This window comes from Amblyomma maculatum, chromosome 2 (assembly GCF_055883805.1).
Source record: "Amblyomma maculatum isolate TAMU_Amacu chromosome 2, ASM5588380v1, whole genome shotgun sequence".
NCBI classification, from domain to species: Eukaryota; Metazoa; Arthropoda; class Arachnida; order Ixodida; family Ixodidae; genus Amblyomma; species Amblyomma maculatum.
In genome coordinates, this window is record NC_139345.1 from 99431089 (window position 1) to 99458223 (window position 27135).

The 27135-nt window shown below is 47.2% G+C and overlaps 1 protein-coding gene across 3 annotated transcripts; it reads right to left on the reverse strand.

Annotated features, from left to right (window-relative positions):
• Window positions 1-1175: 1175 nt before the first annotated feature.
• On the reverse strand, window positions 1176-27078 carry LOC146199378 (carbohydrate sulfotransferase 11-like). 3 transcript variants are annotated; one of them, XM_084594831.1, is made up of 4 exons: window positions 26842-27078; window positions 20061-20285; window positions 19521-19756; window positions 17181-18360 (listed from the first exon to the last, which is right to left on the reverse strand). In XM_084594831.1, exons 1-4 carry the CDS (start codon window positions 27076-27078, stop codon window positions 17913-17915), a joined length of 1146 nt encoding a protein of 381 aa, XP_084450957.1. In that variant the 3' UTR covers window positions 17181-17912. The 3 variants fall into 3 exon arrangements, with proteins under 3 accessions (XP_084450958.1, XP_084450957.1, XP_084450959.1); XM_084594832.1 differs by lacking the exons at window positions 17181-18360; window positions 19521-19756; window positions 20061-20285 and adding exons at window positions 1176-2451; window positions 12330-12707; XM_084594833.1 differs by lacking the exon at window positions 20061-20285.
• Between the last annotated feature and the right edge of the window lie 57 nt (window positions 27079-27135).

Genomic DNA, 27135 nt, shown 5'->3' on the forward strand with positions numbered 1-27135 from the left:
CACCAGCAGCATTTTTGTGCGCGTGGGGGGGGGGGGGGGGGGGGGGATAAAATGCTATATTCTCGCGACTAGTCTGCGTGCCCGTAAATGTTTTCGGCAAGCAGTGCCGAGGACGTGCAGAATACGCCGCGAGGAGACGACAAGGTTGATGTACCCAACCTCTACATTGCTCTCGTCCGCACGTATAGTGTACGTGCTCTTTGGATTCTTCATCTTTCCTCAAGTGTGCAACTGCGAAACAACACGCCGCCGACGAGGTCTTTCCCCACAGTCCATCAAAGCCGGCTGCTGTTGACCTCTGGAAATTCGGGAGCGCGTAGAGTGAATTGGACACGACACTCTCCCTCACCACACTCTCGTCACGGGACGGGTGTCTTGTCTTTCTATGGCGCCTATACGTACGAGTAGCGTGCATACAAAAAGACTGGCGCTCTTTTCAGTTAGGCTGTCACGTAGACAGAGGCGAACCGGTGGGACAATGACCTCCCGAGCAAGGAAGTACTGGCCACGAGCACGTGGGCGCAGCTGCCTTCGTCAGCACCGACGCTGAAAGAATTCCTTCGAAATTTTAACGCAACACAGTTTTGAAAACAATCCGGTCTCGTCATCGACGACGTTCTCATTGCAGATGGCGTTGTCATGAGTGTGTCTGGTTTCAACTCGCCATTGACATGGCCGGGGAATGAGTGGTCAGCTGGTTCTGTGACGTCACGAGATCACGGGATATGATCGAGTTGGCAAGATCCTTTTATGATGGATGAAATGAGAATCGAACCAGGGACCCTTGGGGTCTGGGTCAGGCACGCTACTCCGAGGCCACGCAGGCACGTTTGTACGTCATGGTTAAAGCGGGGCTTTATACCTCATGTCCATGGTCTTTATATAATTGGGGAGCATGTATGCTAGTGAGTAAGTGAGAGATAATAAGACACAGATTAAAGGAATAGCGGTTAAGAAAGCAGCAGACTGCATGCATATACGTGAACGAGGACATGCAAGGAGAGCCGCAGACTGGATAAATTTATCCTGTAGCACCATAGCTTTAAACCCGGATGTTAGGCGCCCTAAATATTTTTCTTGTTGTGGCCGCCCCAAGATACGGCAGCAGGGAGTTCTGCAAATAAAGAATCAAATATCACACATTCTAACAAATTAACATATTGAATGAGGTTTATTTATAAGACTCTAGACACTCTGTCTTGCGCAGATGATGAGATGAGAATTAAAAAAAAAAATCAGTCGTATAGAAAACTGCTCTCGCGTTTTTGCCACTGTGGGAAGAAGGAAACTAAACTGGCTCTGTAGCTGAGCCACCTCCAGAAATAAAAATAGCGAAGAAAAAGACGGAGAGAGACAGACGCTCGTCGGCAACAGCCGTCGTCTACCACCGAAACGGTGGCGGATGCAATGACGGTTTACAACAGATAGAAATCCGGTGGCAGGCTAGCCCCCCCGTAAGCGGCGGTGACCTACCAGTACCAGCCCCGTAGGGCCAGGAGCAGCCACTCCGATCTACCCCCCTCACCTTGTTACCTGACTTCTCACGTTAGTGTCTTCATAAGCGTCATATGAGAAAACAAAGATAAATTAACATGTCTTGTGAGCGGGTATCATTCATCTGTGCAAGTGGCGACGACAGCATAAAATGTCCATAACAGCGCTTCTGCGAGAGCAGAAACTTTGGCCTTCTCTGGGATTCGTTGCGCATTTACCCATGAATTTCGCGTCTAATGTAATGAGATTTTATTGTTTTCACCTATGTAAGTTTTTCGTGAAGCGCTAAACCGCGTATCAGCTCAGAAACAACTGCAAGGATATCAATTTAGATTCCGGGATGAAGAAATCAGAATGCAGTTACGAACGAGAGTCTCTCACTTCGGCTCACTCGTGATCAACACAGCTACGGTGAAGAGCCCAACTATAAAGTGTAGTTGCGAATCAGAGTTACGCACTAGGCAGGTAGTCCCTGAAGTCGTAACCAAAGAGTTCGAAGTCATAGAAATACCGGGCGTACAGTCCCATGACCTGGTCGTACGACAGTTCGGCGAAGTACTGCTTCGATTCAGTAGTTCGCACATCGCGGACGCTGTCCCGGGTGTTCTTGCGACTCATGTTGCCCAAGAAGGTTTCATTGGCTTTGATGTCCACGAGGGAAAAGAAGCGAGGGAAGTCTCTGCTAGCCGTTTCCAATTTGCCGACAAAGTCATAGTCCAGGAGGCAGGGCTGGCAGCGGTAGTAGTACGGAGCCCAATGTTCGTCGGAGTGCTCCACGGGCATTTTTAACACGAAGTCGATAAACTCGGAGAAGGTAGGACACCGGTTCTCGGCTCTAACGCCTGGGATCTTGTCCCAATAGTTGCGGTAGGCCCACGCCATCTTCGACCGGCCCCTCAGAGCCTTGTCGATGTAGGTAGACACGAGCCGCTCGAACGGGTGCCTCACGAACAGCACCTGCATGTATGTGAGGGTTGGACTGTGGTAGTTGCGCGATATGCGCTGATAGCGCTGACACACGAATGATGCGTCACCAGCCAACGAGTGTCGATGACTACCACTAAAAAGAACTAAACAAGAGGACATCTATAAACCTTGTTCTAATTCTGCTAGTACACTTTCCGCCTTCAATATAGGCCTCTTTTTGTGAAAAATGATTATTTCACATGGTCAAACCCAACCAAGAATGTTGTGGCTTGCATATTCCGAGCTTGAACGCAGAAGAAAATCTACAGAGCGGATTCAGAAAAAAGAAAGTTCACGTGGGAAGCGAGTACGGAGCGTCGTATCTATTGTTGCGCCTATTACCCTGCATGTTATAGGGGGTATTCAGGTGACGCCACAGCTGACGTCAGTATGCAGCCGACGCCATATTTGCGTCCTGTTATGACTATGCGGTGTGGCGGTTATGCTTAGCTGTTCGTGCGCGTCCGTTTACTCTGTCACTCTGCCTCATGCCAGCACCGTTGTTATGAAAACTCAGTCGGTATCATGAGTGACAGTTCGATTTGTCGGCAAAGTGTGCGCGATGCGAACAGAGACCTGTACGAAACAAAACTTTGGTACCGACCCGTGTGCATGTCGATATGCGCAACTAAGCGTCGGCCTGTGCTCACGCATAAATATGTGCGACATTCCTGAATTCTTTGTCCTACGAACGAGCTTCGTCACAAGAAACCAATCGCAAGCCTACTGACCACTCGAAGAACGCAACTACGTTACAAGTGGCTGGGTTGAAGCAGACGAACTCGCTCTTTGTGCAGTTACGCGCGTGCCGTCAGAACTAAACCGCTGAGTTTTTGTAGCTAATATTCCGCATAGAAATGGCGTTTGGTAGTCAGTACCTTTTATACAAAACTTGTTTGGTGTACTTGCCTCAATCGATCAGAAGAAGTCGGATGCTTGCATCGTCCGTGGCGGTAAGGAAGCAAAAGAAACCGCTGCCACAGGCCACAGCGATGACACCGGTGGCGCCACCTCGTTACCTTGCGGGCTTGAAATAACTTTCTGCAACAAAACTCTTGATATACAGCGCAGTTTTGGCCAAGCTAAACTTGATTTGTTATTAGAGATAAATAATTGCCCCGCCGGGGTGGCGCAGTGGTAAGACGCCCGACTACTGTGCCGGAGTTCCCGGGATCGAATCCCGGCCTCGGCGGCTGCGTTTCGATGGAGGCGAAACGAAGAGGCGTCCGTGTGCTGTGCGATGTCAGCGCACGTTAAAGATCCCCAGGTGGTCGAAATTACTCCGTAGCCCTCCACTACGACCCCCCTTTCTCTTTATCCACTTTCACTCCCACCTTCATCCCTTCCCTTACGGCGCGGTTCAGGTGTCCACAGAGCAAGTGTGACAGATACTGCGCCTTTCCCTTCCTATGAACCAACCAACCCCAGAGATAAATAAGTTTATAAAGTTCTTCAAACCTTCTCCAAAACAACTCTGCCCGCTTACATTCCTTCGCCGAATCTGCATGCGGTCTACTTTGATTAGCAGCCGACACAGACGATGCGAACATCCGACTTCTTCTGATCAAATGAGGCAAGTACGGCAAATACAAAGTTTAGCGAGCCCTCTTTGAAGGATTGTATTGCAGCAAAACACGACGAGGAGGTGTTGGCGGCGCGCTGCATGCATGCGAATGACTGGAAGCGATACATTGCCGCGCTGCTATTTTACCGGGAATGTGTATTCCGAGTGCGTGAAGGTCAGTCGTGCACGGATAGTGACAAGAGCTGGCTGCTAGGGAACATCCGGAAGATTCCAGTCCAGCCCATTTTACATACATTTCTCATATTCCATGATACTTGTGCGGTTGAGCCGTGCCAGCCATACGTGACGTCGCATCTCGGTGAGGTGTCTCGTTCGAGTGGAGTTGTTCGTGTGTACTTCCGGAACCTTAAAATGCCGAGGTCGTTCGCGCAGCGCTTCAGCTTCCGTTGTTTACACTGTGCACGCGTCTGTTACAGTCTACGGTAGCTCAATAAACAACATATAGCTGCGGATGCCACTGCTTGTATAACCGCACGACAGTATTTGATACGTACGTACGTTCGCCCTGTTCGTTCCATGGACACAAAAATGGCCGACTGCGCCTGAATTACCCACAATGCACTCCGCACAGCGCGTCAGTGACTGCCCCCTATAGACGAACACCGTGTTTACAAACGGGGCGCTCGCGGCGCCTTAGCCGACTGGGGGTGAAATGTAGGGCTAGCGCCCATAGGAATACATGGAACCGAAAGGTTCCATAACAGTTTTTTCATTCCACGGTACTTATGATGTGATTATTCGGTACAAAGAAACTATGAACATCGTAGAACAAATCATACAAGTATGAAATGTCATTACCGAGGCGGAATATTTTTAAAACACCGCGAAACGTATGGGGGTGCGAGTTGGGAGGGCGACCCGTAGAAACACATGTAAATACAACTTACCGCCACATTTTTCTCGTTTCGCAGAGCAGCAGAAGTGGTGGCCGGTTTTTAAACGCTGGCCAGAGCTTTGAAGAAATGTGTGACAAAGTATGCTGCGTCATTGGGGAGGCAATCTACTTTTAAAACTCCCCAAATATACTGTGTTGTGAATCCGGACACCCCCCAGAAGAAAGCTGTGTAGTGAATCGTACAGTTTTGTTTACAGTCTGATATGCTGCCGCATGAGTAAGTTAACTTGATAATACTGTCGCTCAAGTGATACAGTCTAGACAGAATTACATTTAAGAAGCAGCTGTCAAACGCCATACGATAATATGGACCGAACGAGAATCGCGCATTGCAGCAGACGACGGCGCAGCCGCCTCTATATGTCCGGAGCGCCTGCTAGCGACGGCGCCGGTGGTGCATGGTCGTCTGCAACTGTGCGCGGTCAGTTTATCGTGCTGTGAAGAATCTTGTAAATCTTCAGGCTTTCAGTGCTTGCAAGGGAATGTAGTGTGTGATGCAGCAATGTTGGACTACGTGAAAGGCTTGTTGGAATCGGATAAACAGCTAATGAAAAGCTGTACACTGATGTGCCCCCGGCTACGCCTGAAACACATTGGGAAGTCCTCCAGACTGACGTGGGTGCTCTTACACTATTGGGCATGGCAAACATTGTAGTGTATTTGATTTCTTTCTCCGAGTCGCTTCACTGCAGAGACCGTCCAGGCATACAAGTCCCTGGTGGCATACAATTATTTTCAATCAGGTGGATGAGCGCAAGTTCATCAACGGGCATATATGCTAGCTAAATATTTTTCCTTTATTTCCTTTTCCCCCGCGCTATGGCTGTCTTAAATCGGTCTGCGCTTTCTGTGTGGTTTCATTGTCTTATTTTTTCCCCGTACAGCGCAGACCATGTAGCGCGTGCACGGACGTCGGAATATAAAGCCTGTCAAAATATTTGCATACGAATTGCTCACCGCACGCACGTATCGCGACGCAACTACATATTGATTCATTTTCATACTTACCGCCTCTACTTAGCCATTATCGATGTGTTCAGAACGAAATGACATCGGTCCCGCTATTTTGCATTTTGTTCATCTCAATTTACAAAATGAGCCGTGTCTCGACGGCATCATTACTGCCTTACGCAGCTCATGCGCGTCGCCAGCATTTGAAATGTTTTCTTTTTATTTTTTAATTCCGCCACAACCCATGATGTCTGTGCGTGTTACATGACGTTCACCAACAAAAAAAAAAAAGCAAAAGAAAAGCCGATTGGGTGACTCGTTTTCCAGACCTGGGGATTCGATCCCGACCGCCGGCGGCTAGCCTTTCGATGGAGGCGAAATTAAGTGGCGTGTCCGTGTGCGATGTCTTTTTTTTTTCTTTATTGCCGACTTTGACATTTGAAAGTGAAATCAGAAATACAGTGCATAAAACGCGTAAGACAGGCTTCGGCAAACGCGGATTAAAATTCTCTCAGCGACACCAAAACATCAAGCAAGGTAATCCATTCTGGTGGGTCAGGGAGTGCTCGGTAACACTCTCTTAGTGAAACGACGCTTTCAACAAAATGCTCGCGAACAGGACGCACGACAAGATCAGCATGTTCAAACTGCATCCTCGTTTTCCATATTGAGTGCAGGCCCAGAAGCATAATCAAATCATATGGTATATCCTGTGATGTTTCTATCGGCAAGAACCTTATTCCATATGGATCGAGTGGTAACTATTTCTTAAGCGTGCGCTGTAAGACATCCCAGTGAAATATTGGGTCCCAGCAGTCAAGAAAAACATGCTCCATTGTTTCAGGTTTTTTGCATAAAAAACAATTGGTAGTCCAGGGTACGATGATGCCTTTGCTATGAAGCCATGTCTTGACGGGTAGCGTGTTAGTGTGAAATTTAAAGAAAAAAGTTTTGACACGCACAGCACGCATGTCCGTGTGCTGTACGATGTCAGTGCACGTTAAGATCACCAGGTGGTCGAAATTACTCCCGAGCCCTCCCCTACGGCATTCCTATCTCTCTTTCCGCTTTCACTCCCACCTTCCTCATTTTCCCTACGGCGCGGTTCAGGTTTCCACAGAACAAGTGTGAGAGATACTGCGCCTTTCCTTTCCCGCGAACTAATTATTATTATTATTCCGCGAGTGACAGATAATAATAATAATTGGTTCACAGGAAATGAAAGGCGCAGTATCTGTCACACTTGTTATGTGGACACCTCAACCGCGCCGTAAGGGAAGGAAGGTGGGAGTTAAAGTGGAAAAAGAGAAAGAGGAGCTATAGTGGAGGGCTACGGAGTAATTTCGACCACCTGGGGATCTTAACGTGCGCTGACATCGCACAGCACACGGACGCCTCTTCGTTTCGCCTCCATCGAAACGCAGCCGCCGCAGTCGGGTTCGAACCCGGGTACTCCGGCACAGTAGTCGGGCGCCTTACCACTGCACCACCCCGGCGGAGCACAGATAGATACTGCACCATTCCTTTCCTGTAAACCAATCGAAACGCAGCCGCCGCAGTCGGGTTCGAACCCGGGTACTCCGGCACAGTAGTCGGGCGCCTTACCACTGCACCACCCCGGTGGAGCACAGATAGATACTGCACCATTCCTTTCCTGTAAACCAATTATAAAACGCCGGTTAACTGTAATGCTTTGAACGGAACGCTGGTTGTGTTCGACAAGGGCCGCGCGATTTACCGTGAGCAGCAGCAACGCTCAGGCTTTCGCATTTATACACTGCAGATTCTGCAGTGATCTTGGAATTTTATCGCGAAAGCAATACCACTTTCACTTCTCAGCCCTTCGCGTAGCGAGGCGGTAGCTACCATTGACCTTTAGCGGTACCTTTGGCGCGCCGCCAAGCACAGCTGCGCAAAAACTGGAGCCCTAACTCGCGCCGTCAACTCGCGAGGCGGTAGCTACCAAACGCGGCCTAACTCCCGCTCCCTTCGTGAGGGAGCGCTACAGCCGGAGTGACGTCATCCCATCTGCTGCAAAAACAGGACCCCCGAATCGCGCCGTCAACTAGCGAGGCGGTAGCTACCAAACGCGGCCTAACTCCCGCTCCCTTCGTGAGGGAGCGCTACAGCCGGAGTGACGTCATCCCATCTGCTGCAAAAACAGGACCCCCAACTCGCGCCGTCAACTAGCGAGGCGGTAGCTACCAACCGCGGCATAACTCCCGCTCCTACCGCAGCTACCGCCGGGGGTGCAACGTTGGATACTATAGGAGGTGGCCTAGCGGCAGGTGGAACCAACGCAGACTCCAGGAATGCTTTCATTTCTGCTGGCGTAAATATTGCCGTTGCAGTCGATGCCGGAGCGGCACTTCTACATTCTGCCTTAACCTCATCCACAACCAAGTATATCGTTGCAGCCACGGCACTCCTTGCCCCGCTACTAGTTATACATAGAGTGACCAGGTAGCACCCCGCAATAAACAACAGTTGAACTATATGCCGTGGCCAGAGTGAATCACTGCATGATCATAAGCACAACCACAAGCACCACAACCAGCTACACCACCAGCTGAACCTAGGCGTAGCCATAGCTATTGCTTTTGAAGTTACCAGGCTTAACAAAGCTAAGCCACTGCCAATTTTTTCCGACTTCAGTTGGTTGATTATCTTTCGTAACACACTTGCTAACCAACCAATCCGGCCCATTTGTGCACGTAAATGACGCCCTTTCCCGCTCATTCACGTTAAAACATTTCAAGTTTAACGCTACCGAAAGTTAAGCCTATGCCACCGGAAGTCAAGTAGCACGTGACCCCCTTTGGGCATTACCCCTCCCTGTAATTTCGACGTCTGTTAGACTTAAATGACCCTAATTATTTAACTAATTAACCCACATCAACCATATTGTCACTTGCACACCTTTTCTTTACGCTCTATCCAATGGTACCAGCTTTTTTCCGATATGACAACTAGCTCTTTTACAGCGCCGACAAGGTCATGCCCACGAGAAACCCGCCTACATAGTCATACAATGCTTACGCATTAATAAATGTGGAGTATATACTTTTGAAGACCTTCGGGCAATTAGCAGTACAGTCACGGAAAGTAAGGGAGTGCACAGGTTTTCAATGAGTAGTTTAATTTTATTTTTTTTTTTTGATCCCGTAGTGAACACAATCTCCTAAATCTACCCGAAATATTTGAAGAGTGTACTCATGAATGGGATCTCAACGGAAGGGGTGTTGACGTTGCTACGCAAGCTGGATGTAAAGAAAACTCCGGGTTTAGATGGTCTTCACAACGCATTCTAAAAAACGTTAAGCAGCCAATAAGGCACATTTTCTGGCAAAGCTTTTTCAATCCTGTTTAGATACTGGCAAAGCCCCAGCTGATTCAAAGGCAGCCCGTGTACGGGTACCATTACTCAAAAATGGAGATAAATTCAGTGTCTAACTGCATACTAGTATCGATTGCATACGCATGGTGTACAAGCTATTAGAGCATATTCTAGCAGGTTACATTTGGTGTTTCTTAACTGAAGACATCTTATCAACACATCAGCACGGATTCAGGAAAGGGATGTCTACGGTTAAGCAACTAGTGACAACTATGAATGAATTTGCCAGAACAATCAATGGCTCTGGTCAGATGTGCCACTGCTAGACTTCTATAAAGCATTCGATAAAGTTAACCATGAAAAATAAGTTGGGACATATAGGCCTTCTTAGTTATCTAATGAAATGGATAGGGTCATACCTTAAAGACAGAGATCGATTTGTAGAAATTAAAGGAAATTTTTCTGCTGTCCTCGCCGTCACTTCAAGGAGGACTATAGACACCAAATTTTGGTGGTATTTTTTTGTTGTTGTTAATGATGTGTAAGTCATTGTTGTATATCGATCCGCACGCGCAGTTTTCGCTTACGACCGCCAAATAATATATAATTGAATTTTCTTTTCTCTAGTTTCGGTTTCGTTATCTGAGAGATGGCTGTGACATCACAATCATGTCTTGATGCACGGCATGAAAAAACAGCGATATAATCGCTGATTCTTCACTTCTAATGATTCCTGTTCTTACGGCAGGCTGGCTTTATCATTATTGGGAATTTAAATGAAACAGAATGATTATATCGCTGTGTCTTCATCGTTCGCGTGACCTAGACTTGACTGTGACGTCACAACCATCGCCCGGCTGTTGAAACCGAAACAAGTAAGAAACGAAATTCGATTATAAATTATTCACCAGTCGCAGGCAAATGTGACGTGGTGATCCGCGTACAGTAATGTCCTAGGCATCATTACAAATGATAAAACACGAACTCAAATATGAGGTGTCTATAGTCCTTTAAGCCGCTCTGCTTTTTTTTTTTTTTTTCGTTACACATAAATGATTTGCTCCAAGTTATTCGCGACTCTGTTTCCATTGGACTATTTGCAGATGACTGCAATATTTATAAAGGTATAACATTAAAATTACTAGCACAATAGATTTCCTCCATGGAGCAGTCGAGTCAGGGACTCAGGATTGGGGTATCTTAGCACACTGAGATCAGTTCTCAGAGTAACTCGTAAAAGAGTATGTCAGTTCATTTCAGTATCCCATCGCGCACACAGCAGTCCAATTCATCATTATAAATACCTTGGTGTAACTACTACCAATTATCAGCCATGGAGTGCTCAGAGAGAAGAGTACAAACAAGTCAAATATACTTTACCAAACTGAGTCTCAGACGTAAGCTCAATGATATAACGTCCAATCTTAAACTACTTACAATAACCGGCTTACAACAGATATCAGATCCAAACTTGAGTATGTTTCGATCATTCGGGACACACCACCAAACATATATTTATTGCCTATAACAAATAGAGCGGAAGTCGGTGAATTTCACCTTTGGTAAATATAAAAGAACAGGTTCTACTATAACCATTATAATTCCCAATAACATTTAGTCCCTGGAAACCCGAAGACAAGTAACACGTTAGCTGGTCCTATATAAAATGTTAAACAAAAAACTAAACCTCAACCCTGCGCCATGTGTGAAACATCTCAGCACTAGACGAGCATGGCATGACCGAAATAATTCTCTTCAGCCGATCTTTTATGCACAGTTATTATCCAAGTACAATTTCTGATTGGAATTGCCTTCCAGGAAGCTTATTTACTTCCTCAAACTATGACCGGGCACAGCAGCAGTATATATGTGGCTAATGATGGGGTAAATTCATGTCATTTGTTTGTAATTTTATGTTTTGTATCGTGTAAATAACTTTGTATATTTAGTTCTTTTGTTTCCCTGATTTTGAATCCATGTCATTACGTTTCTATTTGTTGGATAGTTTGCTGGTGAGTTTTTCTTGTTTAATTTTATTTTCTGCATGCTCTATGGCTGTTGAAGCCAGAGAACCCTGATCTGCAGTACTTTCAAATAAATAATTAAAATCTTACATTTTTTAATCTGAACTGACAAAGGAAAGAGGTGGCACTGAGGACACACACACACACACACACACACACACACACACACACACACACACACACACACACACACACACACACACACACACACACACACACACACACACACACACGCACGCACACACGCACACAGCACGCACGCACGCACGCGCGCGCACACGCACGCGCACACACACACACACACACACACACACACACACACACACACACACACACACACACACACACACACACACACACACACACACACACACACACACACACACACACACACACACACACACACACACACACACACACACACACACACACACACACACACACACACACACACACACACACACACACACACACACACACACACACACACACACACACACACACACACACACACACACACACACACACACACACACACACAGGAATAGAGAGAGAAGAGATTATTTTAACGAACGCTAGCGCTAAATAATCGAAATCAACGTGGAAGACATTGCCACCGACAGGTGGAGTTAAAAGTCGCTCAGAAGGTATAAGAGAAATGGCATCTGCTAAAGAGGGGTGAGTGCGGGGTGCAGTACGAGGATCATAAAGTCGCATTTAATGAGGCTTCAAGGATAAAGCGGCAACACACACTTAACAAAGCCCCTGCATTGAATCTTTTGAAGCACAACCTGAATTTTGTTTCACTTTACATCTGCAGCCACAGATGGCACATCCATTAGCGCTTTCTCGATAGGTGAAGGCGCCGCATAAAAGCATGTACTTCAATATACTGGACAGGGCACATTTTGTCCAGACACCATGTAGTTGGCTTTCCCGCAATGTGGAAAGGACGGGGATGGACGGTTAAACTGCAGCTACTCACAAACTCGGCTAATATTTTTGAAACGAGTGCGACTCGGCACCAGCGCTTTCGCTGGTGATTTGGCAGTGTATACATAGCAAAACGTGCACTACCTTGGTGTAGTTGCTCCGGCTGCTTTGCAACAGCGTTGCTGGTCCATAGCGGAGCGTCTGGTAGTGGAAGGACCAGTGCAGGGCATCCGACCGAGTCCCAATAATGGTTACGTTCAAAAGAGGAGCGAATAGGGCTTTGAGACTTGTTGATGCCACCTTCGGGATGAAGCAGAATGCCAACGACCGCGAGTCGTCCACGAAGAGCGGGCACTCTAGCGGGTGACACTGCATCTTTTCCTGCCTAAGGGTAGGCAGGTTGACCCCAAAGCCCGAGTTAGGACGGTGCAGTCTCTGCCACCAAGGGTGGGCCTCACAAAATGACCTGATTCTTTCCCTCCTGGCTTCGTTGTCATCGAGGGACGCGTAACGTGATTTGGCCTGTAAGTAAAAAAGAGAAACAAAAAGATTGAGACACCTGGAGTGTTAGTTACGCTCCCAGTTACTTATTTCCCGCCATCGAGCCTGCGTGCAAATAACGACAAACTCCAATTTCAAGAGACCGCTTACTCCTTGTCGAGCGCTCCAGGAATGACACTTTGGGACCGGATACGTGTACAGCACCAGGAGCACGCTAATGGCTACTGCGAAGAAGCACGTTATTCTGAAAAGCGTGCTGTTGGAACCTAACGGCAGAACTCCTCTAACATTCTGCATCCGCATCGCTTGTTCGGGTACGGCTTCCTGTTTGTCTCGGAGAAAATGGTATATATATTCTTTGTGTTCTGTGCACTTCAGTTTTCACTCTAATTACGATCTGCTCGGGCTTTGTGGCAACAAGGGAAGCAGAATAAAATTTCAAATGTGCAGAAACAGCTGCTCTGAAGTGACATTTATCTCGCTTGACGCGGCAGCATGCATCCAGTCAGCCAGATGCGAAGATAATACGAAAGTATCGTTTGCATCGCGAGAGCTGTAAAGTCGAATGCCCTCTTGATTCGAATTTTTTAGAATATGTGAAGATGCCCAAAGCAGTTCTCGTAGGCAACGACTTTCGTGCATTTAAATTAATATTGTTACAAAAAAACATATGGTGAAAGTTTATGATGAATGCATACACAAGAGCAGCTGTTATGCCTATAGTTAATGTGTTGTCGATTGTTGTCTAATTTATTCGAGAGCCACTCAATAAGCTTAGCCTAGTAGCGCAGCGTACAGGAGCCGTGGTTTGTCTCTGCAACAAAATAGCAGCATGGGCGTATAATGCGCAACCGCAAAGTGAGCTTTACGGAGCTGTACCGAACTTAAGTGCACTGGGCACACCTACGCATACGTTAGATCGTGTGCCGTATGTGCAATGTATGTCGAAATTATTCAGCCGCGAGGAATTCGTAGTCGCGCTACGTAGCGGGGCCCTTATATTGAGGGGAGAGAGGCTGCAATGCCCAGCTGTGGTCTCGAGACCCAAAGAGCCCTCATAACACGATTGCGGACTGCAGTGGTAGCGCTTGAATCTCGGACTAGGAACCCTATCCACATCTCCCAACCTCCTCAATAAAGCTTTTTAATGCGATGCGTGGCTATTGCTCTTTCTTTCACTTGCTGATAATTTGATTTCTAAACGTCAAACCGGTAAAGTGCGAATTACACATGGAGTCTAATGTGTATTCTCTCACTTCACCTGTGTGTTGACTTGTCTCATCGTTTTAATTTGGCCTGCTGGCTCCTGCATTCTCATGTGCGCTCGTCTGTCGCCGTTCCGACCCCTTCCCTCCGATGCTTCATTTTGCGGATACACAACTGTTTAGGATGAACAAGCATTCCGCAAGCGATAAAAAAGTAATTGCTGGTATTTTAATGGCAGCTTGGGTTAATTACGCCGAGTTAAAATAATGCGATCAATCCAGTTGGATCGAGGTCACAGTTATAGTGATCAACCACGATTAATTGGAAGAAAACAAAAGCATAATGGCACTTAGTCTACACTTTAAAGTAAGAGGCCATCTCCTGCAAGGAATACTTCAAACCCATAAAAGTTGTATTTTGTCTTGTTGGTTTAACGGCCCAAAGCGACAAAGGCTATGAGAGATGCCGTTGTGGAGGGCTCCAGAAATTTCGACCACCTAGAGTTTTTTAACGTACAATGACATCGCACAGTATGCAGGCGCCTGGCTTCTCGCCTCCATAGAAAAGCGGCCGCCGAGGCCAGGATTCGATTCCGCGTCCTTGGGCACAGTAGTCGAGCGCCCTACCACTGCACCACCCTGGCGGGGCACAAGAAAGAGAATGCATCTGAAGATGCATCCTTTTTGGACTGCTGGCAGCGTAAAAACAGTGAAATAGTATCTCCCGGCTTCTCCGACTCGTTGATGCACGCACGCACGCGCGCACGCGCGCGCTCTCTCTCTCTCTCTCACACACACACACACACACACACACACACACACACACACACACACACACACACACACACACACACACACACACACACACACACACACACACACACACACACACACACACACACACACACACACACACACACACACACACACACACACACACACACACACACACACACACACACACACACACACACACACACACACACACACGCACACACACACACACACACACACACACACACGCACACGCATCCGCACGCGCGCGAAACAGCGCAGTAGCTCCGCCAAGCTTTCTTTTCGCTGACGCACACATGGGAGGACATCCAAAAATTCTTGCCACGCAGCACCAACACACAGCACAAATTCCTTGAGCGATTTCTCCCTCGTTATCCCATAGAATATCATATGAGATACAGGATGTGCATTCTTAGTCCAAAGTCCCGAAGTCAAATGATTTTTGTCTCAGCCACAAAACGGAGCCGTCACGCCTTCATTAAATGCCAAATGGCGTTTAAAGTGCAAGGTAATGATTTCTTATCAAAGCAAGAAACTGTCTCATAGCATTTTACGGCCCTGTAGTGTTTAATGACGTCGTGACGAAACTTCTTTGGCTTCAGTACTTTTCACCAAGACTAGATATATAAGGTAGGATACAGGATTGTGGCTTGGCCGTAGTCAGGCATCCACGGCTCTTATGTTGCCAATATTTTCCCACGAAAAAGTACATCAACAATGTTCGAACTTGCCGATGAAGAACTCATAAAAAAGCCACCATACGATTCCGTCCACTGCATACATTTTTAGAGTACAGCTAGCGGCGCCACGTACGACCTCAGGTTCCTGAAAACAGCCGTTAGGCAATGACCTGGCTACCCTCAATTGGCCATCGAGCAAAATTTCGAGTTCAGTGTAAGAAACGTCGAGATTTTCGCGCAGACTTGGCTTCCCGCGATATCTGTTTTGAGAGTTCAATCAGTCTAGTGCTTTACGTATGTCAAAATATCGCGACGTCCCTGGCGATGTTTGATATAGACTGCTGTGAGCTGTCGAAATGGTAGACTGCATGGGAGTTGCCACGGCGGTGGGCTCTCGTGCAGATGCGGAAAGACCTTTTATAAAACGAACGATCACGCAAAGCTGTGCTCGCTGCGCTGCGCTTTGCCCATCGGTGAAATAGCCAGACAGATGTGCTGTGTACTTCTAGAAGCGAAGTTCGCTCGCTCGAAGGGCTTTTTGCGCCCAGCTGTTACAGCGTTTCACGAAGTTTCTAGGTAGGCTGTGACGGAAGTATTTCGCTGCCGCTTTTCGGTCACTGCAACGTTCTATTTATCTTCTATTGTAGCGTTGAACGCGGTGCGGCGAGTTCTTTCCAAGTCATTCGCACATTGCACCGTGAGTGCCGCTGATTACACTCGATACACAGATCGCGAAAGATCACCGTAGAAATTTTACCACTGGGATTCGTTTTTTAAACGGTCCATGCAGTTAGTACAAAAAAAAAAGAGAAATACTAAAAACAAGATTACAGGCAACTTTTCTCGCAAGCGAAAAATGCAACATTGGCAGACACCGCAAAGTAAGTACTTGTCGAGTAAGTTTTCTTTTCTTTTTTTTTTTTTTTTTTTCAGCTGTTGTCGTGGCCTCTTTCACCCGAGTTGCTGCTACAAAACCTCGAGTTATACTTTCACTTGTGCGGGCAGACGCTCCAAGTAGAGGTTGAAGCCAGTACTCAGGGTTCTGCATCGAGTGCGGTTCGGACCCGGGCCCGGCCAAGCAACATATTAGCCGGCCCGGGTCGGCCTCGGCCTTGAACTGCGCTCTAGCTCGAAACGGCAGGGGCATTAAGCTGTTTTGTCACGATGGGTTTCCGTCTGTAGAAACGAAAACTTCGGAGCTCAGCTGGATATAAAAGGCAACGTCACTTCAGTAGGTGCGTACAATGTTACCAATACCTCGGACATCCACCCCCTTGGGTAAGCGATACATGTTCGACATGTTCACATGTTTGATTGACGACTGCTTTGGCAGCTAATAAACGAATTGTGAGTAACCAAATTAATTGTGATAAGAATTTTATTGCGAAAGCAATACTACTCTAGGTTTCGAGCCTTCAGCGTAGCGCGGCAGTAGCCACATCTTACCCACATGACGCTGTGACGTCACACCCCACGTGAGTCACGGGCTGGCAGGAGCTGCCAACTTGGGTCTCTCGTTTCACATGGGATGATTATGTCAGAATCAGCCTGCTAGGACCCTGGGTATTCACGGTATTCCTATAGGCCACTAAGGCACGTTCATACGGCTTGGTTAAAGCGGAGCTTCATATCTGGGCTGGAGAAGAAGAAAAAGAGAAGAAGAAGAACGCTCGGTCACCCGCAACTCATATTTTTGCTCAATATTTCGTTCAGCAGCGGTGGACTCTTGTAATTTTTTTTCTGCATCTACAGGTTGGCACATTGTACAGGCAAGGTGTAGGTCCAGTGTTGAAACACACGTTAATTTTTCGGGAGCATTTTGAAGTCTTTATTTTCGTAAGCACGTTATACATTCTGCAATTTTTCACTTTTCATTTTTCAATATTTACCCAGGTCATTCACATAAGATATCTAAGCATACGGAGGTATGTACCTATTGTCAAGCAAGTATAGAAAACATTTAAAATCTCACTGGAACGTTTTTCAGCCGCCTTCTGCGGCTGTCGCTTCTAAGGCGTAAATGCTTATAACTGATGGTCATGAGAAACAGTTAACCGCGGCTGGACAGTAACACTCCGGGGTTCCGTATACACTGCAAATATTCGCTTTCCCTTTCGCGTCCGTCCATAGGAGAGAGGTGGGGGGGGGGGGGGGGGCAAAAACGTAAAGGAAAGTGAGTAATCTCGTCTTTTGGAAGGAAGATAAAGAACCTGAACAGGGAAGCACTATACAATGCTTGGAGTGAGTATTTCTCGCGTTTCTTCCTGCCACATAATGCACTGTTCTTGTCTGAACAATAAAACGATAGTAAACCTGAGTCAGCACTTCCGTTTTGTCACTGTTCGTTCACTGCCCAATGGCAGAGAGCTTCTGTTCAATGCACGGAGTGTTCACGTTATTGTCTACTAAACAGACCTCTTTTCTGTCTTTTCATCACTTGGCCATCCCGAAGATTCTTGTCCTTAGTATGCCATGCGTTGAGAACTGCTCAAGCACACACCGGCTGCATTTTGCGAGAGCAGGCTGATAGGCTGAAGCACTTCTTTTCACGGCAAGTAATTTCTAAAGTCGTAGCCGAAGAGCTCGAAGTCATAGAAGTAGCGCGCATACAAGCCCATGATCTGGTCAAACGAAAGCTGGCCGAAGTACTCCGCCGAGGTAGCGTTAGTGACGTTGGTCGACCGCAAAAAGGCTCGGACGACTGTCTTGCGACCTACATGGAGGCGGCTGAAGTTAACTCCGTCGACGCCGATTGTGGAGAAGAACAGAGGAAAGTCTCTAGCCGCCGTCTCTACTTTGCCGACGAAGTCGTAGTCGAGCAGGCAGGGCTGGCAGCGCGAGTAGTACGGAGACCAGTGTTCGTTCCAGTTTCGCAGAGGAGTCTCAAGCAGGAAGTTTACAAATTCTGGGAACGTCGGGCTCCTTTTCTGGGCCTTGACCCCAGGTATCTTCTCCCAGAAGGTTTTGTAGAACCAGGCAACCTCGCTGCGTGGTCTGCAAGGTACGAAACGTTAAAGGCTTTGTGGTATGCGCAGAAGTTTAATGCAGAGCCCCTTATATTCAAGCGCCACTGACACAGACAAGCTTGTTTGGGTCATATGTCATTTGCGGCAGCACCAAATGGTTAATAGATTTATTTTTATTTTCAGGACATTTGCGTCTTTTCCGTATACATTATACCCATGTGCCAAATTAACAAATCCAGTGTATACAACATTATAAACCGGGACTCCAATTTTTACATAATATTCGCGTTGAAATTTTCAGCTTCTCTTTCTTAGTCAACCTGTGTGTAGGTTTATACTTTTCATTAACAGGACTTCTTACTAAAATTTTCAACGCCCGATAATGCAATGCAGTTTCAGCTCCCTGGAATCTAGAACATAATTCCAGAATTGCGCAAAAACGCTCGCACTCAGGCTGCTAGATAAGAAAATGGCAATTCAGATCACGAGTATTTCGTGCCTTTGTTGCCAGTAGATGCCAAGTAGAACAAAGCTTTAATCGAAAAGTTTGGCAAAGGTATAAGTGCGGCAAAATTTCTTTTGTGCTCTTTATTACACCTCTACAAAATGTTGCTAATCGAAAGTTGCTTGGCACTCGTCGTAATTCAGTGTGCACTTCTGCATTGCTGATTCCAAGTACAGAAATGTGCTTGCCACGGAGACATCAACACGCCACAGTAGGACTGCTGGATGTGCAGCGTCAGTCAAGGTCTGTGACATTAAGCTGATACGGACCTATTCCTAGTGGCTCAACAGGCTCTTAAGATTGACGCGGCAGAGATGATGTGCTTGGCAGACTGCCCTATTCATGAAGGCGTATTCACAGCACTCCGCAATCAAAATGACAAAAATACGTATTAATCGCATTCTGTAGCCGTCAACGTTTCATCCCACATGACGCCTGAATCAATAGCTAACTTGAGCAGAAGGAGATGCAAGAATATACAGAGATGCAGCACACCTGTAACCTCAGCTGACTCTTGTTACCATATCTGCAGTCGCTTCTGGGGTATTCCCGCCGTCCGCAAACACTATGTTAGCGTCTTCCACCGACTGCTTTTGTGTGGTCTCCCGGGATAGCGAAAGCGTCGCTACGCGTCATAGTCACCAGTGTTGCAAAGCAGCCTCCAGGTCAGAACAAGAACGTGCCTGAGTGCCTTGTCGATGTAGGCGGAGAGAAGCCTATCAAAGGGGTGCCGCACGAACAGAGCCTTAGTGTATGCCCTGCCTTTGTCATGGCCAAACAGCGTTCTCGGGCCAACTCTGTGCGTCTGCATATGGAAGGCCCGGTGCAGATCGTTCCAGCTCTTCCGATCGCTCTCGTTGAAGCGCACGTGAACACCCAGCAGGTCCTTGAAGAACGCTTTCAAGCTGGTCGACGCCACCTGAGCGATGCAAAAGAAGCAGTGCGTGACAGTGACGCAGTTACACGAGATCCTGTTCAAGTATTGAGATACTCGGAAATATTTGGGCAAGCAATGCGACAAGGAAAGATTCATGCGTTACTTGGGATCTCGAAAATCGACACTCTTGGCTAGTTGGCGAGAGACGCAGCAATTGTCACTTCTCTTCTGCGGAGTGATCACCATAAACCAAATCAGGAAACATGCAGTGGAGGCTAATCATGCGTGAACTGCATGCTGTGCGTTAATCCTAGTTTTTTTGCTAACTATCCTAACCAATGCTGACCTTTGCAATGAAGCAGAAGGCCAGTGATCGTTTGTCGTCGATGAATATAGGGCACTGTTCAGGGTGGCACTGTAACCTGTTCTTCCCGAGTTTCGGCAGGTGCGAGCCCCAACCAGGTGTAGGCTTCTGCAGCTCTTTGGACCTCACATAGCGCTGGCACACTCGTCGGATCCTGACACGCCTGGACACCATGTCGTCTGCGGCTGCATAAGCCGTTGGTTGAATCTGCGAAGCACAGCGCAGAAACTAGAAAACTATTTTTTTTTTCCTAAGTCGTGGTTGTTATCGAAGCATCAGCTGGACACCGTCCAGATTACCAGATTACAAATTTCCGCATTGTCGCTGATTATTAGACAATAAGATGGTAACACTTAAGCACAGCTGATCACGTTGACACGTTGCGAGAAAACCACCTTCAGGTCATCATTTCCATACCCGATGCTTTAGAGTGTGTCACAGGCTCACGTCAGCGCTGACGCGCGCCCGAAGTATACAAGTACAGCTTGGCGTGAACGGTGAAAGATCGGTCCCATCGTCGCGGCGATGTAAAGGGAAATTCAATGGGAGCGAATGCACAGCTGGAACCCAGCGAAGGCAACGGTTGGAAATGATTCTTCATAATGGCAAGCCGATGTCAATGCTCAGGTCGTTGTGAAAGCCCGTGCGGAACCATCCAGAGCAACTTACAAACAATGGTGAACAATCACTCACGAAACGCCTTCCTATTTATTTTGGCTTTCTCTCATTTTCGTCGCATGTTTGCTTCGGCTTGTTCAGCACTCACTTTGGGGTCTGTAAAGACGAAGCCGCGTTCTCTCATTTTCGGCCGCAAAATGTTGATCAGCTGCTTCAGAGTACATTATTACCGATCTTCACATCGCATCTGATGCATGAAACCCTAGGAATCCAGCAGGCCAACCATCCACCGGCTACATGACGCTACAGAAGATTAGGACGTGCGAAATAAGAATGCGAGTAGCCGTCGGCCTCGAGCGAGGCACTGCTCCTGTCATCTAACACCTCGCTTACTCTCTGCATACGACTTACTGACCAACATCTTGAGAGTTGGTGCACTAACCGTAACAGATCATGGTGTGGGGAAAAGGAAATGAATTCGTAGAGACGAATGCGGGGATGGCGCTCATGGACGTTCAGTGTCGAGTTCATTCAAACACCCTTCAACAAATAGATTACCTACGGAATCAACTACCACAGAAAGTTGCTGAACTCCAGGGTGAAATTTTGTTTCGGGTTTTGTTGTCGGATGTATGACAACTTACGCGTTGCTGTCGTTAAACAATTTGTTCTCTCCCTTCATTTTTACATCGCTAGGCGGCCAATATATTTTTCTTTTCTTGCTTTCCTTACGTCGGCTTCATGCAAACAATACCACCCCCCCCCCCTCCCTTCCCCCCATCTCTGTAATCATGCCTTCGAGCGTTGCATATTAGGTATTGCAAATAAAATTAAAAAAAAAAAGCCGCGCCTAATGTCGATCCTATACGCACAAAATAGATCCATGCTTTTCTCTTTATTTGAAGCAAAGGTGTGGCTCCGAATGAGGCCCCAATGTCCATTCAGTTCAGTTCAGTCGTCGTGTCCGACTCTTCGTGACCCTATGGACCATGTCACACCACGCTTTCCGGTCTCTCACTATCTTCCTAACATCCCATAACTTCATCTGCAGTGCAACCATCGCGTTCGCTGCCTACCCCTTCTCCGGCGACCCGCAACTTTTCTCAACATCAAATCTTTCTCCAGCGACTCATCTCTTCTCATCAGATGACCAAAGTAGCTGAGCTTTAACTTTAGAATTTGACCCTCCAGTGAGCATTCAGGGTTTATGGTCTACAATATTGATTGATTTGATCTTCTGGCAGTCCAAGGAACTCTCAAGAGTCTTCGCCAGCACCACAATTCAAACGCGTCAATTCTTCGGCGGTCAGCCTTTTTCACAGTCCAACTCTTGCATCCATACATCACAACTGGAAAGACCATAGCACGGGTTATACGGATCTTGGTTGGCAGACTAATGTCTCTGCTCTTTACTAGGCGGTCAAGGCTAACCATTGCTCTCTTTCCCAGAAGCAGGCGTCTCCTAATTTCATGGCTGCAGTCTCCTTCCGAGGTAATCTTGGAGCCCAAGAAGAGAAAATCTGTCACAGCTTCCACTTCTTCTCCCTTGATGCTCCAGAACTTGATAGGGCAAGACGCCATGATCTTTGTCTTTTTAATGTTCATTCAGTTAGCTCTGCAGAAAAATATACTGTTCAGAGTAGATGTGTGTCGGCGTTACCGATGCTCGCCGTAAATGAAGCCGTCGATTTTAGCTTATTACTCGATGACACTACCATGTGACTATTCGGTTTCGAAAGTCCAACGCGGAGCCCCAAAGTGATTGTGCCAAGTTTACGCACCTACCCATATATCCACCTGTACGAATAAAGGCGTAAGCAGCCACGAGACAGAAGGAAGCAATGATGATAGCGCTCCGGAAACACGATTAGTAGCAGCAAGTTGGTTTAGCTGGCGGCTATGCTGAGGAAGGCATCAAGTGGGCTGCAGTGCCGCCGTAGTACTGAAAAGAGCTATATGCACCTGATAATTGCGAAGGTGCGTCCACTGGGTTTGTAAATTAGGAGGTGACACTGAAACGAAACGTCCTTCGCTTTGTATGCCACTGTACTGTATTGCGAAAGGTATTCCACCCCAGTTTTAGATTTTACATTGATAATACAAGATTGCAAATTTACCTGAATAGGTCCAATGATAAAGACACCAGTTATCCCCAGGTCTGTCGTGATAATGCATACGGAAATATATTCCCAAACAGTGGTGGAATTAATCACGCTCAAAGAACAATCCTTAAGGCCAAAAATATAATCACGCCACGCAGGGACCACGTTGATTGAAGAAGAGGCAGAGGTGCGAGGGACTTTGCTTGGCTGCCAATTCCTCTTCATTTATTCTGCCTACAGTTCAACTGTAAATAAACACATGTCATCACTTGAGCATGTTCCCTCTCTTTTGCAACCACTACAGTTGTTTCGCAGTGTAAAAATGGCAGTAATATTGAGACGGTGAGTAATATTGAGCTAATACTAGCGGGAGACTGTATCATACGTGTAAATATGATAACACAAAAGAGAACAACAATTTATAGACCTCGAGTCACTTTTTACAAGGCGCTGAGAGTGATGTCGTTAGCACAGTGCGATTCCGGATATGTTTTTATATATGTATATAAGAAGAGGCTGTCATTGCAGTCTCCCCAGAGATTTTGCCTTTAGCTATCTTCCCAATGAATGCTTCACTGGGGAATCGGCAAACCTGAACTACAAAGGAAGCGAAGAACTTTCATTTCATAACACGAAAATATTCTTGCGAAAATAGGCCCCTAGAGGGTATGTTGCGAAATGCTGATCTTGCTGAAAGTGTTTAGTAATTATCGGTAAAGACAGGAGTTTTCTGTTTTATTCATGCCGCTACACTCCTATTAGCGAAATAGGTAAGGGTACAAAAGTGCTTTCGCTGCAAGTCTTGGAGTAGCCTGGCGCAGTAACCAGTGAAGGGTGTCGGGATGGGGCTGTGGGAAAAGTGGGACGCAAGGTCACGTACGATTACGGCTGGCTGCTTTTGGTATGTCGGACGTGGCCGTATATAGTAATATATCTTCCAATTCTGTCGGGTAGTCAGACGTTCCCGTAATTTCACCTAACCTGCCTTTTGCAGCGGTCACCTTATAGCAAAAATGCTGGCCCAGCAGCATTCCAATTTTGAAGAGGCATTCTGCTACCTTAAAACTTAGATGACTGATTCTCCCTGCCTGCGGCTTTATCTTGGTCTCCACTGGTGCATTTTATTGCAAGACAATCCTAAATCAGTTGTTTTTCTGGCGTTTGTGGCCGCCTTATTAATAAGCCCAGATACTCCCTGACCCAGACCTCTTGAGAAGGGATGTGGGTGGCTGGATGTCAGGCGTTAGCGTCAGCAACAAAAAAATTTACATCCTGCCCTCAGCCACGTTTAGGTGGCTGGACACAAAAGGGAACTTCATGGCAAATTACAGCCTACTAATTAATTCCTGGTTAGTCTCAGATTTCCGGAGAATTGCGAGAAGCTTCGTTACAAAAATCACGGTGTGCGTTAAAAAAAAAATAAAAAAAACCTTCATAGGCGAACTTAACCCGGAGTCCAGCACAGCAGCGTGATTTAAAGCCGACTGTTACTTCAAGACAATCAATCAATCAATCAATCAATCAATCAATCAATCAATCAATCAATCAATACATGTTTGGACTCTATTGGAAATATCAAATCCAACTCCTTTCATCTGTCGATAAATATTGAATCCAATCAGTGCAAACTACCACTATCAGGAGTGGCTGGCTCAACTGTCGTGTGAAAAGGATGGACTAGAATTGAATGCAAAGAATCGTGATGCTCGTTTTGAACGGAAGGCACACCTCCCAGCTGCGTTGCTAATGTTTCCAAATGAGTACTGCTCATACATATCTGGGATGTATCCACCTCAGTGGCTCATCATTATCATCGTCGTCGTCAGCCGGATTATACCCACTGCAGGGCGAAGACCTCTCCCAGTCACTCCAACTAACCCGGTTCGGCTGCATCCACTTGACCCCTGAGAACTTTTTAACCTCATCCACCCATCTAATTTTCTGCCATCTCCTGCTATGCTTTCCTTCCCTAGGAATCCAATTTGTTACTCTATGCGACCATCGATTGTCCTCTCTACGCACTGCATGCCCTGTTCATGGCCATTGCTTCTTGATTTCCAACAGGTTAGCCTTAGTGTAAATAGCCACTAAAACGAAGTTAGAAGTTAAAACGAAATTCCTGGGTCGTTCAGTCGGCGTCGGCGGCCGCCATACGATCAAGACATGTACAAAAAAAAAAAATGATTCATTGAACCTGTAGTGCTTGTTAAACATCCCGAGATGACCGAAATGAATATATATCCCTCTTACTCTGGCGTGCTTCATTGCGGGCATTGATGGCTTCGTACGCAGAGCTACAGTGAACTAAATTAACGTAGTTCACTATATATACAGTCCTACAGAAATGAAATAATATCGCGCAAGTGTCGATTTCCCGATGGAGCGGGGCAGAGGCGAATCATAACGGAAACCTGGAGAGGGAGCGAGCACTGATTGTGCTGCTTGAGCGATTGAATGTTTGACTGCTCTACTTCGTGCAATGCAATCAATCCCCTGTGTCGTCGCACAACAGCTCAACGACAATGAGTGCCCAATGACTGCCCCGCTGGGGTGGCGCAGTGATTAGGGCGCTCGACTGCTGTGCCCAAGGAAGCGGGATCGAATCCCGGCCTCGGCAGCTGCGTTTCGTTGGAGGCGAAACGGAGTGGCGTCCGGGTGCTGTGCGATGTCAGTGCACGTTAAAGAACCCCAGGTGGTCGAAATTTCCGGAGGCCTCCTCTACGGCGTCTCTCACAGCCTGAGTCGCTTTGGGACGTTAAACCCCACAAACCAAACCAGTGCCCAATGACTGCTTGTCCATATATGTCAGCCGCCAGCTGCCATATTCCAAAGTCATGTCCGCGTTTTCTCGCTTACAGTGCTTGACGCTGAATTTTCTGTAGAATGGGAGATTTAAAGTTATTACGCTAAATTGGAGGACGCGATCAGTGGACTTATCGCTTCCGAATGTGCCCGATCAGTTAAAGCGAATGCAGAAAGCTATGGTTTGGCGTACCCATCGGGTAGCTTTAACAAATGCTCTTCTTGACTCCGGCACTTTAAAAGCTGCGCAGCTTCTACCAGTGAGGGCTTTTAATGATTCGTGTAAGTACTTATCGCTATCAAGCGTCCAGCTGATATCGTTGGTCGCTTGTTGTTTTCTGCGTCGTCAAGAATGCTCGCTTGTTCGGACAGCGTGCGCACGTGCACTCCGTTGTTAGCTCTTCACTTGTATCTAGGCGGCTCATTTTTTCGACTAGGATCATTGGTCAGTTTCACGAATTCATGCGCTATATTTCGCCAGTTCATGTGTCAAACGCCTTTCTTCGGTTTATGAAGGTGACGATAAGGGATTCCGCCATGGATCTGTGGTTGACTAGCGAGGTGGAACTATTGCTCTCGTGCACTGTGAAAGTGGTCTGCACACGGTGAAGCGGACAGCGGCGGCCAACAATGTTGGCTGCCCGTGGCTTGAGAGGTTTGTACAGTCGAGCGCGATGTGAATGCTATCACGCGAGCGTATCATCTCGCACATTTCTCTCCCTCGTTCGCTGTTCCATACAACAACCATCACCCCCGCGACAAATTCACCGCCCTTTCTCTCCATTGTAAGCTTTCTATTTGTTGCAATAAAGAGTCCAATTTCTGATAATACCGAAGAATACGTCGTGCGCACAACGGTCACTGCCTGTTCGCAGAACCAAAAGAAAAAAAAAGAAAGTGACGTCCCTGCAGGGAGTGACGGCTGCTGAAGGAACAGCAAAAAGAGTGAGGGAAGCTGGCCTAATACCTTCCTTGCCTCGGCAGAGAATTCTGGGCCATGGCGCTGTTCATGTTCCAGGTCGACGCTCGCGCGATAACCTTCAAATCGCGCTCGACTGTACGTCCTCGCTTGGCATGAGCCGATGCATTGAACTCTTGCAAGCAATCGACCTTCTCAATTACCCCGTGCACCATCTCAAGAAGTCAGCAACACTCAACGCAGCCACCACCGTCAATGCCCCCTATGCCACTCCCGACAGTACCTTCCACAAAGGTGCGTGGAGGCTCGAAGGGATACTCACCATGGGCCCATGGTCCTCGCAGCGCCAAGAGGAAGCAATCTTCAGAGCTGTCTTTTGGAACTCCGAAGGCGTGAGAGTAAGCAGCAACATCATCACCAGACCAACCAAGAGAAGGCACACGAGAGTACCGGGACCGGGTGTCGCCACTCGAAAGAGCACTGCTTTCGCGAAGCCGCGAACAGCTTGGCTTGGCGGGCTCGCAGTTCGTTTGCTAGCGTGCGCTTGCTTGTCGTCCATTGTCCGGCATCAGCGAAATTTCCCGGCAAACTGAAAGATGCTAACGAAGATCGTATG